The sequence below is a fragment of the Ochotona princeps genome, chromosome 11 (assembly GCF_030435755.1).
Source record: "Ochotona princeps isolate mOchPri1 chromosome 11, mOchPri1.hap1, whole genome shotgun sequence".
NCBI lineage: Eukaryota > Metazoa > Chordata > Mammalia > Lagomorpha > Ochotonidae > Ochotona > Ochotona princeps.
The window spans coordinates 46,123,240-46,140,760 of NC_080842.1; the positions used below are offsets into that span (position 1 = coordinate 46,123,240).

Genomic DNA, 17,521 nt, shown 5'->3' on the forward strand with positions numbered 1-17,521 from the left:
TTTTATGGGTATAGAGATTCCTCCTCTATGTTCCCTTCCCTTCCCCCTTCGGCATTCCCTTCACCACCATTTTCCCCAATATTATTACAATACTATAGTCTTTCATCAATAGTCACAAGTCCAACATTCTGCTATTTAAGTGCATCAGGACATTGTAAGTATAGGCAATGGTAGAAAGTCTAGTATTGTATTGTCAAGGTACAACAATTTCATTAGGAGTCTTCCTTTTATTTGGGGGTAGGGATGGATACTGCATCTTCATTTCCTGGTATGCTAGTCTCCATTATACAGTTCCCACTCTGAGAAAGTAACCTGTAACCGCTTACGTATAGCAGCACATTCTATAATAGCAAAGACAGGGAAACAACCCAGATGACCACTGCCAATAGAGTAATGGATAAAAAAACTGTGCTATATCTTCTGAATGGAACAGCTATGAAGAAGAATTAAATACTGCCATTTGCACAAAAATGGTTCTAAGTGGAGACCATTATACTCAATGAAACAGATAACAAAGAACATATATGTTCTCTCTGATATAAGGCAACATTCATGCCAAATACAAGATAAATGATATATAAGTAAACATACATATATATATTCTCATAGATAAACTGTATTACTCACTTATTTTAATATTTTCTAATACTTCAAGGTTCTTTCCACTGGCTCTCACGTCTCTTTGTATATTCCTCTTTTACAACATTTACCATTCTCCTCTCTGTAATTCATTTTTTTGAAAGATTTATTTATTTTTATTGCACAGCCAGATATATATAGAGAGAGAGAAGAGGAGAGACAGAGAGGAAGATCTTCCATCTGATGATTCACTCCAGAAATGACCGCAATGGCCAGAGCTGTGCCAAGCCAAAGCCAGGAGCTCTTGCAGGTCTCCCACCTGAGTGCAGGGTTCCTAGGCCTTGGGCCGTCCTCTACTGCTTTCCCAGGCCACAAGCAGGGAGCTGGATGGAAAGCGGGGCCACCGGGATTAGAACTGTCACCCATATGGGATGCTAGGCTACCACGTCAGGCCGACCTCTCTGTAATTCAACCCTCAGTTATTTGAGAATTTTCTAATTCTACTTTCAAATGTTAATAAACTTTTTATAGCAGGGTGTTTGTCCTATTCACTTTAATAATCCAACGTACACTTAGTAAATTAATTCACAATCAATATACATTTGTTGAATTTTAAATGACCTTGATATGAATTTGGTGTGGAAAGCCAGCAAAAATTTATCCAAATATGTATATGACCTAAAAATAGTCTTTTCTATATACTTGGATTGAAGTGACTGATTATTTCCTTTTCTTTGATGAATTTTCCCAATATAGAGGAGAAAATCTCAAATATTGTGATTTCACACCAAGATAGAGTAAATGTACCATATTTAATATCTTTGAATAAGTAAATACTATGAGCAATAGGAATTAAATGACAATAACATAAGTCATAATGAGAAAAAACAGCCTTATGAGCACTGTGATTCCAAGTCAGTTCCTCTGCAAGGAAACGTGTGTCCTCGAAACAGAGCGAAGCTTAGAGAGTGGGGCTAGTTACATTATATAATGATCAGAGTAGAGAAAATTGTAGGAAAACTGAGTAACAAGTAAAATTTTAAGCTCTTCACAGATGTACTTGTTGACTAGGTCAGCATCTAAAAGATGAAAAGAGATGATTCACTGAGGGAGAATTAAGGCTCACAGATGTTATAAGGGACTCTAAAGGAATGAGGCAGAAGAGAGTTCTGGATTTACTAGAGCAAAGGCAAATTGGCAGAAGCAATTTATTAGAGCAGAATAAATGATCAAGATGAGAAAAATGGAGATTCTTATTAAAAATGAAGGAAACACCTGGCTGTCCTTTCATGTCTTTAAGTGTTGGTTTAAGATTTCTGACAGCTACATTACTGAGTTAGCTGTGTGTGTGTGTCTCTGTGTGTGTCTGTGTATGTGTCCCACATATCACAATCACTTTTGCAAAACCTATGAAATTAATTCCACACAGGAATGCTATGGCTCTATCCACAGACTTCTGTCTTGACCAATGTCACAAAGAGTGCAATAGTACTTGTTTCTTGCAGCTTTTGCGGCAGACTGTACTTTCAAAAAATGATCACAATAATATTTTTAGTTTGACTTGTTATCCCAGAATATTGCCCCTTTCCATTTGAGCAGTGGAATCTGTTTATTTTCCTCTCAAAATGAGAAGGCCTTGTGGCTGCCATGAAGAGTAAAACATGATACTGTGTGGTTTTTGGGGGGAGACACAATCTAAAACATGCATTGCTTCTGCCTACATCCTGCAACTCTGGAGACCAGAATCACTGACGGACAGGTCATATGCATGGAGAAGTAGGACAAGAGCGAGTGAGTACCCAAAGAGCTCCAGGTGTTTCAGCCCTCAGAGCACTGGCACCACAGGATTCTAGCCTCAGCTACTATCTGTTTGCAAGCATCCAAAAGAGCTTGACTGAGAATCAACCTAGCTGACCCTGAAGCAACAAGATAATGATGAAATTATTTTTGTTTAAGTAATTAAGTTTTGGTGTGGTTTGTTGTGCAATAACTCATAGTCAGAACAGAAATGTGTGCATTTAACAAGCCTGGAAACTGATCAGAAATGATACTTGCTTTGGGTCAGTTAATAAAACTACACAACTATTAGCGGTAGAATTAAAATCCAGAGTTAATCTCTCTAGTTCAGACTTGTGACACACTCTAGTTCTGATGGGAAAAAACAAAGACTAATATTTATTCCACAAAGCATTTTAATGCTCAATTTGCTTCAAAGCTAAATTTTAAAAAACATGCTTAATAAACCTGAATAATACAGCTTATAATAATGTTCGTTAGCTGAATGTTCACCTTATATTACAAAATCAGTCCAGATTGGAACATTTGTGTTGTAAGTAAAATATTAAATATTTATTTATTTTCATCTACTTGAAAAGCAGATGGAGAGATTGAGAAAGAGAAAGACAATATGAGTATCTTTATTCACTGATTCACTCCCAGATACCCACAGCAATTGATCCTGATAGTCCTGGGCTAGACCAAAGCCAAGAGTCCAGAACTCAATTTAGATATCCCATGTTGATAGCAGGGAGCCCAGTTCTTCACCTAACTTCTGCTTCTAGGATATACAACAGCAGGAAGCTGGGTCAGAAGTCGGGGCAGGACCAGGTCCCAGAATCTCTGATACATAATGCAAGTGCTCCGAATTGTAGCTTATGCTGCTGTGTTAAAATGCCCATCTTAAGTGATTTGACTGATACGTTTTTAAATATAGAAACTAGAAATACACAAATATCAATATTTTCCTAGTTAGCATTGCAAAGGGAAATCAAACCACATCAGTAATCCCTTCCTATGAGTAGCCTCACTGCTAATTATTCATACTGTAGACAGATAATTTGGCCCACATCATTTTAGGGTTTCTGTATGCACAGCACTCAATTGAAATGAAAGCAGCTGCAGAATGGTTTCTGTCTTCAAAGAGTTTGTTATCCGGGTAGAGGTGGAAAACAGGCACATATGAATGGCAATTTTGAACACACACAAGTCAAAGATAAAATATTTTAATTACAAGCTATTTTGATGCAGAGGAATAAAAAGTAAGATAGACAGCTCTGTCTTTTCTGAGAATAAATTATACATTTTAGTATACTTATATGTACATCTCTAAAACTCAAGTTGTGAACTATAAATTTTGAAATATTTAAATATTTGCTGATATTGTACTAGACTATCTCATTGCTAACAGAACCTATACTGGATTATATGAAACTACCAATTTTTAGGTTTTTATAAAATTCTCTGTCCTTCATGGTTCATCCTGATATACCAAGTAGGGAAAGATGTTCCAGGTTCATACAGTGGATTGCTACCAAAGGCCACAGTAATTTGACATATGCTCAGTCAACCTTTTTTAATTGTAATTTATTTCCATTTGAAAGGTAGATCTACAAAGAGAATTGAGAGACAGAGAGGAGAGATGTTCCAGCTGCTGGTTCACTCCCCAGATCACCAAAATGGCCAGAGCCAGGCCAATCTGAAGCAGGAAGCAGGAAGCTCCCCTGGTTTCCCACATGGGCACAGGTGCCCAAGGACCTGAGTCATCTTCTTCCCAAGCCACAAGCTGACAGCCAGGTCAGGAGTGGAGTAACTGGAACCAGAAGGGGCGCCCATAAAGGATGCCGGCACTACATGCTCAGCATGCCACACACCCAGCACCCAGTGATACGTCTAGCATCCTCATGATAAACAGAAGCAATTCAATCTTTTAACAAGTAAATGCTGTATTCCACTTAATCAAACTGTCAGCATTCCCACCCACATTCTATATTATATTTTTAATGACAGGTCACCTGGATGCATTGATTTTTAAGATTTTAACTGCCTGTTTAAGCTAATTTTCAAATATTTCACTGTTTGCCAATTTTAGAATAGACAACTATTTTCACAGATATAATTTACATTGTGTTCCCACTGCGGATAAGTATCACAGGAGAAAAAAACAATACTTAGAATAACATTTAATTGTCATAGTAACTTCATTCAAAGAGTTCAGAGTGCTTTTTAATAATCCAAACAATGTTCTTGACAAACCAAGCAAGTAAAATAAAAAGTAAAAAATATATAGCAAGAGGTTGAATTGTTGCTAGAATTAGGATTTTGAGAGTGGACTCAATTCATCAGGTAATAGTTTCTGATCAAAACAACTTATTTAAAGCCTCCAACTTGGTGCCCACTTTGGCACAGATGTCTCTCGGGGCACATGCATTCAAATGGTAGTGCCTGGGTTTGAGCCCTGGTTCTGCCTCCAGTTCCATCTACATGTTAATGTACACCCTGCACAAAAACTCAAGTAGCTGAGTCCCTGCCACTCAAATAAAAGAGTTCCTTCACCCAGCTGTCTTCTGTCCCAGTCCTCACTATTGTGGGCATTTGGGAAATGAATCAGTGGATGGAATGACTGTTTATCTGACTTCGTTTTTCTGTCTTCAAAACAAATGTTTTGGGCTCGGCGTGGAGGCCTAGTAGCTAAAGTCCTCGCCTTGAACGCACCAGGATCCCATATAGGCGACAGTTCTAATCCCATCAGTCCTGCTTCTTATACAGCTCCCTACTTGTGGCCTAGGAAATCAGTCAAGGCTGGCCCAAAGCCTTGGGACCCTGCATCCGGCTGGGAGACCTGCAAGAGCTCCTGACTCCTAGCTTTGGATCACCGTAGCTCTGGCCATTGAGGTCACTCCTGGAGTGAATCATCAGAAGTAAGATCGTCCTCTCTGTCTGCATTCTTCTCTCTATATATCTAACTGTGCAATAAATAAATAAATTTTAAAAAATGTTTTTTAAAAGTTCACACTAGAGAAACTTTTAGTGTAAATTGACTGTCAGAAATTAACATTTTAAATTTAAATATTAGAGCTTAAAAATGCAGCATAGAACTTGTAAGATTCATATTATTCATACTTGTATATTATTATTAGTGTTAGGCCACTGATTTTATGCTTTTGAAAGGGAGTAAGCATCCATGTACAATCAAAATATTATTCCTTAAGTTTATCCTAACCACCCTAAACAAAGTTGTCCTAAGGCTGGGGAGTTCTGCTGCCCTTTTCTCCAAGCTTTGGGAAGCTGAGATGTGTACAAAGACGGCAGCCAGATGGACAGCATCTTTTGTCTTGCCCTATAAAGGTTAATTCACTCTTTCATCCTGGCAGGAAACCCTTTCTTCTTACCCTGCATGACATCATACATCCTCAAGAGAGTCATTGCCTGGCCTGCTCCCCTCAAAGGGATATGTGATGCAAAATTCGCTCATATTTCATCATCTGGGGAGTGTGATGCTTGTGGGAAGCAACATTGTGAAGCAAATTCTTTGGATCTTAGTTTCTTTATCCTGCTTAGAACACTTCCTCTTTTGGGGCTTGAGGGTTGCTTTGAGTCCCACTGCATTTGTTCGATGATTTTCCTCAAGCACCCAGCCTCCCCTCATCATAGTCATGTAGTAAAGGCTCACACAGCTATGCTTTCCTACTTGATGTTTAAAACATAGGGGTGCTTTAGAGGCACAAATGCTCTGAAGTTGTGCTATGTAATACAATAGCCACTAGTTACCTGACCTGTGAGTGCTGAGTGAACAACATGTGGCTAATATGAACTGTGATAAAGGTTCAACACATACCGTGTTTTCAAGATCTATCAAAGGGACAGGCATGAGAACTCAACAGGCTAATCCTCCACCTGCAAAGCACCTGAATCCCATACGAGCACTGGTTTGTGTCCCGGCTGCTCCACTTTCCAGCCAGCTCCCTGTTATTTCCTGGGAAAGCAGCAAAGGCAGGCCCAGGTGCTTACAATCCTGCATTGGAGACTTGGAAGAAGTCCTGGCCCCTGGCTTCAGATCCACTCAGCTCTGGCCCTTGTCACCACTTGGGGAGTGAGCCAGTAGAAGGATGATCCTCTCCTCTCTTTGTTTCTCTCTGTAAATCTGCCTTTCCAATAGGAAAAATAAATCTTAAAAGAAAAAGACCCACCATAAGAAAAATTACATCATTAACATATTTCTGTTTGATTTCACATTGAAATAGTATTTTCCATCCATTAGACCAAATCAACTAATTAGAACATGGGCAGAAGACTGAAAAATATTTTTAAAAATCGGATCAAGATACATTAAATTACATTGGTGTCTAGCATGACAATGTGCAACAAGCAGACAATAGTGGACACAGACAGGGAAGAACAAGGTGTTATGGGGATGTTTGTAACTTTAGGTCTCTGTTATTTGGGGCATTTGAGGTGAAATAAAAAGAAGGCAGGTGGGGCTACTGCAGTCCTGATGCAGGATGTTGGATGTGTGTAGTTAGTTGTGGCTCTGCTCCCATTCCGCAGATCAAAGGTGTGAAACAGATGTAATAAATACAGTGAACTTGGCCTCACTCAGGTGGCCCTGTTAGTGAAAGCATCATTGAAGCAAGAAGCTTGCAATCTTTATTTCTTTCACTTTACCCCTCAGGAAACCGAGGTTCAGAAGGGTTAGTTAATAACTTGCTGAAATCACAGAGAGCCAGAAAAAAGTTACGTTCCAACTCCATTCTACTCTGTGTGACCCTGCTGTCCTCCGAAATGTAACTCCTCTCAAAGACACAGTTTCTGCCAGTAAAGAACTCTCCACCACTTCAGGCAATATCTTACTTGTTATTAATTGTAAATTATGTTTATTATCTGGACTCAATAAGTTCTCTTCCATATGTTTGCTAAGCTTTTACAGTTGTATGGGTTTAACTGTATTTTAAAACACACTGCAAATGGGAAGTGTTCTTATGTAGGTTCTAATCAGAGAAATTTGATTTCTGGCCGTTGCCCAGCAGCAGAAGTTCTTAACACATAGGAGCACTACTGGTGTCTGTGACTTAGAGGAAAATGGTTGGTTTTGGTTGCTGGTTTTGACCTGGTCACCAAATGGATGGTTCCACGTTAGATGACTTCCTTTTTGATTGGTCTAATTTTTTTTTTCTGATTTTCATTATTAAGGACATTGAGTAAAATTCATCTTCACAATCTCATGCCTTGTCTTGCACCCAGAACCCCAATGATATGTTTTTATCCATTCACTGTAGGAGTGCATTTCTATGAAGTGAGCATTAAATGAACAGAAACTGGTTGTCTCTTAAAGGGGCCTAGCACTACTGTAGGGGAATAGAAAAATACATCCATTTCATGCCACACTTAGTCAGGTGGGAGATGCCTAAACACTGGTGTGATAAGCCTTGGAAATGGGTAAGCCACTGGATCATGAAGTTGCACACCAGGAAGGCCTTAAGGAGACTGGGTGAGAAGCGTAAAGATTTCCAGAAGAGGTGATGTTTCAGCTCAGAGCACAAGAGAGCAATCACTGGGAAGGAACTAGAAAGTCGGTGGAAAAGGAGAGGCATTCCTGGCAGAAGCATTGAAGCTCTGCAGCTGGAGACTGGTTGGAGGATACGAACAGGAAACAATAAAAGGAGCATGGCGGAGGGAGAGATGAAACAGACCCAGTGGTCCTCTAACCCAACCAGATGATTTCAAAACAGCAAACACACAGGTGAATCAGCTAATGTTTTTAGCTGACTCATTTGGAGTAAAAATTTTAGATTATAACTATGTAGTTAGAAATAGACTTCACGCTAATTTTGGAGACTTCATATCCGTGTATTTATTTATACATTATATATCTACTTCATTACAACTATACTCTCTATACAATACTTATCATTAGGGACATTTGCCTCATGATAAATGGGTTTCATTAGCAGTGGTTTGAGGCTTTATTATTTATTCATCTATGGAAGTTAATAAAGCTGGTGTTAATTCATTTCCAGGAAATATTACTTTAAATCACCCACGTTTGCTGCGTTTCGAAGGAGACAGAAAACAGTCTAGGTTCCCTATTACTCTGTTTGGTTTTAGCTTTTAAATGAACAACAATCAAGACAATTCTACCTAATCTGATTAATCAGCTTATGAATTTAGGAGGAGGCACTAGGATTGAGTAAAGAGAGTATGTGAGGACGCACAGAAATAACGCAGCGTTGAGTCTTGGCTTTTGGGCAGCACACTGTGTTCTTTCCCTGGTCCATTAGGCACTCTGCTGCACATGATCAATTTACAGGTGTGCAACAGCTTCTGTGAAAGTGGCATATGAGGATCAATTAATTACAGCGTATAATGAAAACGTAAATTCAAGACTACCCTTGTGTCTCAAATGTGGGAAATTCTTTGGTGGATCAGAAGGTATTTTAATTAAGCATTTGGGATGTTTTAAAATAGCACAATCTGTATGTTAGTTTAACTGGTGGCAGGTAGATTAAGTTCATTTCTAATACCACTATGCTAATTTTAGAAACAAGCTGCTTTTATCATAATGTACTCTTTTTCACTGTTGGACTTAATAGACCAATAATTCTTCGTGTTTGAGAACCCAAAACCATGCCTCTGGGTGGATAGCAGGTTGGATTCTCTCACAGCTGAAGGCAATTTCTCATTTGCAATTCTATCCTTACTACACCTGGGTACTACACCTGCTAAGGGGAGATGGAAACAAAGGTGATCTGAAATTTGTATGGTTTTCATTGTGACCTGCCTCTTGGGAGTTAGAAAAATAAAATAGAACCTAATTTACCCCCACTGTATGAAGTTGAAAGGCAAATGGAAAGATTTATGGAGGGGCTGACCCAAATGAGAAACTGAAAAAAACGGGGCAAGTTTTCTTCCCGCCTCAACTCCTCCCTCCACATTTATTAGAAACCCGCTTGAATCAGATAAAGATAAAAGAAGGAAAACGTTACATTGCAGTCCCTCACGGAGTCGTAAAACGCAAATAGATTTCAGAGTTTTCCACACTGAACTCCCGGCAGAACCTGCAGCTACGCAATCTGATCCCAGTGGAATGAGGGCCTTTTCGCCCCTGGTAGCCAAAAAAGAAAAAAAAAAAAGTGCCACAAAGCCACTGGCAGCTTCCCTCCTCTCAGGCCGTTCGCAATCACTGCTCACACGCAAGCATCCCTGGCCATTCCAGACTAGGCACCTGGCGCATCTTTGTCACAATCCCTCAAACCTGTTCTCCTGCCTGGCCCGCATCCCCGTTTCTCACCTTAAGGAAAGTGGGAAACATTAGTTTCACATGGGGGCGGGAGGGGAGGAAGTCAGAGTGGGAGACAGGAAGGGAAGCAGCGGCTGAAGGAGGGGATGCAAAGCTGAGACGGGAGCAGCGTGCTCTCCCCGCAGGTGGCTCACTCCCCGCAGGTGGCTCTCCGCGCGCTGCTCCGGGAGGAGCGGCTGTCCAGCCGCAACAGCGCGGCCTCTGCCCCCGGGGCGGCCCCTGGCACCAGTGCACGCAACCGCCCGAGCCTATCCCTTTAAACGCCGGCGTGGCTCGGGTCCCAGGCCGGGGCTTGACGTCAGCGCCGCCTCCCCGGCTGCGAGGAGTAGTGAGCGCCACCGTCCGCGCTCCCCGCTCCCTCGCCAGCTGCCAGGGCGGCGAGTTTTCCTCGCGCGGCTCCTCCTCCCGCCCTCCCCGCCGGGAGCCGAGCCGCGGCCCCAGCGCCTCTCCAGAGTCGCTCACACACTTGGCCGTCGGCGCCCCAGCGCGCGCCTCCACCGCGGGGCTCCACTTCCTAGCGGCGCTTCGCCCCCATGGAGCTCGGCCGCCGCCGCTGCTGCTGCCCGCTGCCCTGAGCTCTGAGCCGAGGGCCGGAGGTCGCGGGAGCACGGAGCGCGGGCTCCGGCTACGACCAAGTGCTGCTCTCCCGGGGTCACCTGGCCGGCGGCGAGGGGGACCATGGCTCTGAAGGACACGGGCAGCGGCGGCAGCACCATCCTGCCCATTAGCGAGATGGTGTCCTCGTCCAGCTCGCCGGGCGCTTCGGCAGCCGCCGCCCCGGGGCCCTGTGCGCTCTCGCCCTTCCCCGAGGTGGTGGAGCTGAACGTGGGAGGCCAGGTCTATGTGACCAAGCACTCGACGCTGCTCAGCGTCCCGGACAGCACTTTGGCCAGCATGTTCTCTCCCTCTAGTCCCCGGGGAGGCGCCCGGCGCAGGGGAGAGCTGCCCAGGGACAGCCGGGCACGCTTTTTCATCGACCGGGACGGCTTCCTCTTCAGGTACGTGCTGGACTACCTGCGGGACAAGCAGCTGGCGCTGCCGGAGCACTTCCCCGAGAAAGAGCGGCTCCTGCGTGAGGCCGAGTACTTCCAGCTCACCGACTTGGTCAAGCTGCTGTCGCCCAAGGTCACCAAGCAGAACTCGCTCAACGACGAGGGCTGCCAGAGCGACCTGGAGGACAACCTTTCTCAGGGCAGCAGCGACGCGCTTCTGCTGCGAGGGGCGGCGGCTGCCGCGCCCTCGGGCCCCGGAGCGCACGGCGGCGGCGTTGGCGGCGCGCAGGACAAGCGCTCGGGCTTCCTCACGCTGGGCTACCGCGGCTCCTACACCACCGTGCGCGACAACCAGGCGGACGCCAAGTTCCGGAGAGTGGCGCGCATCATGGTGTGCGGGCGCATCGCGCTGGCCAAAGAAGTCTTTGGGGACACGCTCAACGAGAGCCGCGACCCCGACCGGCAGCCCGAGAAGTACACGTCCCGCTTCTACCTCAAGTTCACCTACTTGGAGCAGGCGTTCGACCGCCTGTCGGAGGCAGGCTTCCACATGGTGGCGTGTAACTCCTCCGGCACGGCCGCCTTCGTCAACCAGTACCGCGACGACAAGATCTGGAGCAGCTACACCGAGTACATCTTCTTCCGTAAGTGCGCGGCTTCCGCCCGCTCTAGTGCCCCCAGCCCCGTCGCGCAGGTGCCGCGCGGGTTCCAATTGGCCACGGGGAGGGCGGGGGTCCCGGGGAGGGAGCCGATTCCTTAACTGGTGCAGGCAGGGCTCCCTGCACGCCTCGCCGCCTCCCTGCTACAGTGGGCGCCAAGCAACGCTAGACGCTTTCGCCCTCTCCACTCGCCCTCTGAATCGCCGCAGCACCCTATCCTATGCAGTCTCCTTCTGTAACTTTGTTGAGCTCTTGACTTATCCCTAGGCTGGAGGGCCATGGAGGGAGGGATGTGTGGGTTCTCGACTGCTCAGGGGCTGGAGGGAGACGGGTACCTGGCGCAGGGCGCACAGGACCTCTTCTCGCGCGGCCTCATGTAGGTCAGCTTGTGTGCCCTGCAGAGGGCAGGATGGCATCGAGGCACGAACCGGCGCAGGCAAGGTTGCCTCACGCAGTGCAGGTGCGGCACAGGGGCATCCGGTTACCTGCGGTTTAGGAAGCCGTGGGGAAGATGCTGCCGGGACGGGGGTTCGGGGCGGAATTGAGCGGCTGGTGGAGGAAGGTCTCCAGGCACGGGTGGGAACTCAGATTCCTGGTGCGCCAGTTACACAGTCCGACCGTCTGGTGCTTTGGCAGGGGAGCTTGGAAGAGCTAGAGTTGGAATGTCTGAGCATTACTCTCAGGGTTGGGGATTAGGAAGTGTGTTGTGTGTGTGTGTGTGTGTGCGCGCGCGCGCTCGTTCCTTTCCACACACTTAAGGTGCGAAAGGGGGATGGAGTGACTTTTCCAAGGTGAATTAAATACATTGATTTTACAATTGAGGCTGGATTTGTGCCAGATATTTGACTTGGTGCTCTTGGGAGCATGCATTCCCGAGAACTCTGGAGGTCAAGAACTGCACCAGACAGCACCGTTGTGCTCTGGGCTGAGGGGTGTGGGCGGGGGCGTGGCGATCCCTGTCCCTTCCTGGAGGGGCAGGGAGGATACACACTAGGCAGCTCCTTGAACAAATAAGCCAGCTGGGTTGGCGGCAGGAACATTACTTGGCAAGCTTTTTTCTTTTGGCACCACACAAATAGGTTTAAATCACCTGTAGTGGTAGGGAGCCTTGCCTTGGAAGCCCATCAAGAAAACAGTGAAGCTTTAATTGTATTTATGTATTTTGGTAATTCGACTACTGCTTAGGCACTGAACTTTGGCTAGAGAAGTGAAAGCTTGGAGGGAAGGTGGCCGTGTTTGTGGAGTGGGTAAACACAGTACACTGGCTCTTAGTGTTACGTTGTCTTTTAAAATGGAGCTGGATTTCACAGGGAGGAAAACATCTCAAGGGAAATAAATGAGGTGCCCACCAAAGCAAGATTTTTTTTTTTTTAATCAAAGTGTCCCTTGCTCTAGGTAGTACAGTTGGTGGTCAGAAAAGCTACCCAAGGAATGGTAGCAGCGTGCAGTTCATACAAAATTGATACCTCTTTAGTAGGTACTAACTGAAATGTTTTTAGCATCATTCTTTACATTTTGTTTTCAACAAGACCTTTTTTAGGCAACATCTTACATTATAAATATGTGAATAATTTCGATAGATGTGAATCCAGCCATCTCAGAAAATGAGTCAAAATGAACTTCAGCCTTTCTGGTAGTTACTTTTGTCAGAGAAGATATAGATATTGTTCTGTGGAGTTAAGTTTCTTAAACTTGAGAAATCTTTGAGTTTTATCTTCCCTGTTCAACTAGAATAATGTAGACTTGAATGTTTATTTCTTGGTAGGATGCTGATACATTTTGTCTCTAATTAGGGAAAATATAGGCCATTTGACAGATTTTGAAATTCAGAGCCTGTTTGACTTCTGGAGTTATAGAAGTATTAAATAGAAGATTAAGGTTACTAACTACTTGCGGAGTACCCACATTCGTAATGAGCTTGGAGATTCATTCATAGCAGTCGCAGAAATCTAAGGGGACTTCTTAGTTTTATTTAGTTTGGTTGTCTTAGTTTGGAAGGGAAGTGCATAATTTCTGATTAAATGTTTCCTTACAATGGTAAGTCCAAGCATGGACCAATTGGATATAATTATCACATTTAATTTTGGCTGAAAAATTCATCTTATCTACTAATATTCATATTTTAAGTTTTTTACATTTTATATTTTCACAAGTTTGTTTGAGTTGGAGTCCTTGGATTTTTTTTAAATGGAAAACCCTGTAAAATTTTGGTACTTCCTTGCTAACCAGTTCACATAATGCAGAATATAATTATCTTTTTTTTGGCAAATCTGTATGTACATATTTTCAGTGAATCACAAAATTGGAAGTATTGGGTGGTTTTATGTATTTGTGTCTTAGGTACAGAAAAAAACTTCATGATTTTTGTTTTCCTTTGACACAGTTATTTCAATAAATATTTATTGTAGAGCATAGATTCATTTAGTGTATGATTTGTCTTGTTAACCCCTTTTTCAATATAGGTTATTGGTGAACTTAGTGGTTTGTGACTGTTCTAAATATAGTGGTTGGCTGCTATTCTAAATATTAAAGTAGTTTATACTCAATACCAATTTTAGTTTCCCATAATGCCTCTGAATTTCTGCTGCAGAAGAGTGGAACATAGTTTAAGGTGAACAATTCAATAACTCCAGTTTTTACCATTTGCCAAATGTGTTATCTTGGTTAAATTACTGACGATCTCTGTGTAGTTCCCTCTCTTGAATAGTGGGGTTTATCACAGTAACAATTTCATAAGATTTGTGAATCTAAACTGCTTGGACCCAGGCCTGACCCATAATAAATCTTTAGAAATGTAAACTGCTATCATTAGCAGTAATATGCTGTAGACCTTATCCTTCGTGTGAACATTAAATTTATTTAAGCATGCATAATAAACTTAACTATGAAATTAATTAAGCAATTCTTTTGCATTTAGATGATAACATACTAAATATTCACTAGTTTGAAGCAAAAAACTGAATAACTTCTTTCATGAGGCTTCAGTATTTCAGGAAAATTCACCTGAGCTAGCCAGTCACATTACAGTTGGTTTTCTTGGAGTGACTCTGAGAGTCTGTTTCTGATTCCAGGCCAAGATGTGTTTTAGCACTCTCCTCTAGGACTTAAATTTTCGCAGTACTTTCTGATAACTACTGGGTTCATATTCCCTTAAGTGCCTGTGTGCATGTTCGGGCTCTGATAGTCAATGTTCCACATGGTCTGTTAAACATTTAAACCTTGTTTATTGTTTGGCTACATGAACATGTTTATATACCTTCACTCCTAACTGTTAATTACTTCATAGATTCTTTGTTGTTAATTACGTGTTTTTAGTATGCTACAATGTCCTTGTATGACTTCAAAAGACTGGTGGAAAATAGATTTAAAAGACACTTTGATGCCAAAACTTTGAAATCTATGAATAATATTTTCATAATACATGTTTCTTTTTAAATTTGAGGTTGGTTTCTTTTAATTTCAGAGGCATACACAGAATCAGATTTCCAATCTGCTAGCTCATTGACCAGGGCTGGGTCAGGCTGCAGCCAGGTTCTGGGAGATCAATCCAGGTCTGCCACAAGAGTGTCAGGACCCCAGTCCATCCAGGCATGACTTGTTCCTTGCACATAACAGGCAGCTGGAGTCGAGAGATCCCTGGAACGCCATAGGAAGCCCAGATGTGCCAACCTGGAGCTTACCCAGCAACAACACATGCCCACTCCCGATGCTCTGCGTTTTCCTCAAAATAGTTCGAATCTTCTTGCACTACTATCATTAAGTTGCATAACAGTCTTGAATACTAAAGATGGATTATCCTTTCTTAGGGAAAGCAGAGTGATTTATTGTGTTCTTGTGTTTTTGGAAATGTCTTGTAAGTGTAGTTATGGCTTTTTCTTTTATCAATGTCTCAGACAAAGGGTGTCTTGTATTGGTAGAGCATTGCGTAGAAGGTACATAATTATGTTGGATGTGGTATGTTTATTACCCATAGCTAAAATTAATGTGTATTTTTTTTTAATTTCTCAGCATCAGAGTTTGTATTTTCTGTATTTCTTATAACCAGAGTTTATGGGAAAAGTTGTATTGATTTACTGTGTTTCTCTTACAGTGCTGCAAGTTTTGAAACCTGTATGTCTGTGAAAGTACACATTTCTTTAGGTTTGACTTCATAGATTCTTTTTTTGTTGTTATATATGAACATGCCAAATCTAGACGTTAATACTATTTCTGAGCTGGACTGTTAAGTGTAATTTGTATTTATGGACTTTCGTACCTACTCTCCAATTCTTAATTCACTGTGTTGGGTTGAAGAACATTCGTTGAGTTGAAAACATTGAATAGTGGTCTAGCAAACATTTGTATCAAGGACTTTCTAGAAACAGTTTAAAAGTCATTCTGTCTAGGAGCATACTTTTAATAAAATTAAAGTAAAGTAAAATAAAATTAAAAACAACATGAGAGAGACAGACGCAGAAATCTCATCCACTGGTTCACGGTCTTAATGCCCACAACAGCTAGGTGTGGGCCAAGCTGAAGTCAGGAGTCAGGTCTGGTGTCCCATGTGGGTCACGGAGATCTGACCATTGAAAAGGCCATTAGCAGGAATCTGGAATGGAGAGCACAGTCATTACTGAGACGCAGGCACCTTTATGTAGGAAATGGGAATTCTAAACAGTGGTCTAATGCTGCAACAAATATCTACTCCAACCTCCAACTCTTACTCCTTCTGTAAGACCCATGCCATTTTCTATTTTATGTGTTTTTAAATCACTGAATACCATTTTATGAAAATTTAGTAACCACTGCTTTTTTTCAAATATGATTTCCTTTTAGTAGAATAAACTTAAAGGTATGTGAATGAACTGTTGTCTGGAAGGTGATTTCTCTAATATGCATTGCTTTGGTAGTCAGGGGGGCTGCAAGAGCTGAGGTTTGTAAGGACAGGTTGACTGGCTTTCAGGGCCTCTGTACCAGATAAGTCACCACCCATGTAGCTTACTAGGGTAATGGAGAAGCTCCAGTTGTTAAGTTGAAAATTTGTGTCTTGTGCCTCTCTGAATATGTTTCGTTGTTGATGTTCCCCAAGCAGGATCCTAACTAGATTCTTTTTTTATTTTAAAGATTTATTTTATTACAAAGTCAGATATACAGAGAGGAGGAGAGACAGAGAGGAAGATCTTCCGTCCGATGATTCACTCCCCAAGTGAGGCGCAACGGCCGGTTCTGTGCCGATCCGAAGCCACGAGCCAGGAACCTCTTCCAGGTCTCCCACATGTGGGTGCAGTGTCCCAATGCATTGGGCCGTCCTCGACTGCTTTCCCAGGCCACAAGCAGGGAGCTGGATGGGAAGCGGAGCCGCCGGGACTAGAACCGGTGCCCACATGGGATCCCGGGGCGTTCAAGGCGAGGACTTTAGCCGCTAGGCCACGCCGCCAGGCCCTAGATTCTATTTTTTGAATTTATTTTTATTGGAAAGATGGATGTGTAGAGAGGAAAGACAGAAAGGTCTTCAATTCACTGGTTCACTCCCCAAGAGGCTGCAACAGCAGGATCTGAGCTGATCTGAAGTCGGGAGTCAAGAGTTTCTACCAGGGTTTCCTATGTGGGTGCAGGGTCCCAAGGCTTTGGGCCGTCCTCTACTGGTTTCTTAGGCAAAAAAGCAGGGACCTGTATGGGAAGTGGAGCATCCAGGACTTGAACCGGTGCCGATATGGGATCCCAGCATTTGCAACGTGAGGATTTAGCCATTGAGTCATAACACTGGGCCCCCACTAGACTCTAATTACAAACTTTGTTTTGTTTTGAGTTTTTGAAAGTAAGCATACATGAGGTGATCTGTGCAGAGTTTTTGTCATTAAGTTCATTTTCTCATCCATGGACTTTTTCTGTACCCCTGGTATCTGAGCCAGGTGTTGCTGAGTGAACCTTTGCATTTTGTCTCTGCACTTGTGCGGTTTCTTGTAGCACACTGGCTATAGGTCCCCTTTTTGCATGGTTTACAATGATTTCATGTTGATTTTCCACTCTAGCTTCCTGTCTTGTGTAGTTCTCACTTTCATATTCTCAGTCCCCGGTGTAATGGCTAATGCTACATTAAGGTTGAAGTATGCATTTTTTTTTTTTTTGCTGAATGCAAGTGTGACCCGCTTCCTCCAAAATAAACTAGATATTGAATGAACTAGGATATTGGAAGTTCCATGAAGATACTGAATTTGAGACTTAGTTGCACTTCACTT

The 17,521-nt window shown here is 43.1% G+C and overlaps 1 protein-coding gene across 1 annotated transcript in view; it reads left to right on the forward strand.

Moving 5' to 3' along the window:
- The first annotated feature begins 10,261 nt into the window (after nt 1-10,261).
- KCTD8 (potassium channel tetramerization domain containing 8) overlaps nt 10,262-17,521 on the forward strand; it is a 203,081-nt gene continuing 195,821 nt past the window's right edge. The window contains exon 1 of the mRNA XM_004579130.4: nt 10,262-11,288. Coding sequence (XP_004579187.2) covers nt 10,331-11,288 — 958 coding nt within the window. The 5' untranslated portion in view covers nt 10,262-10,330. The remainder of the gene's footprint in view (nt 11,289-17,521) is intronic.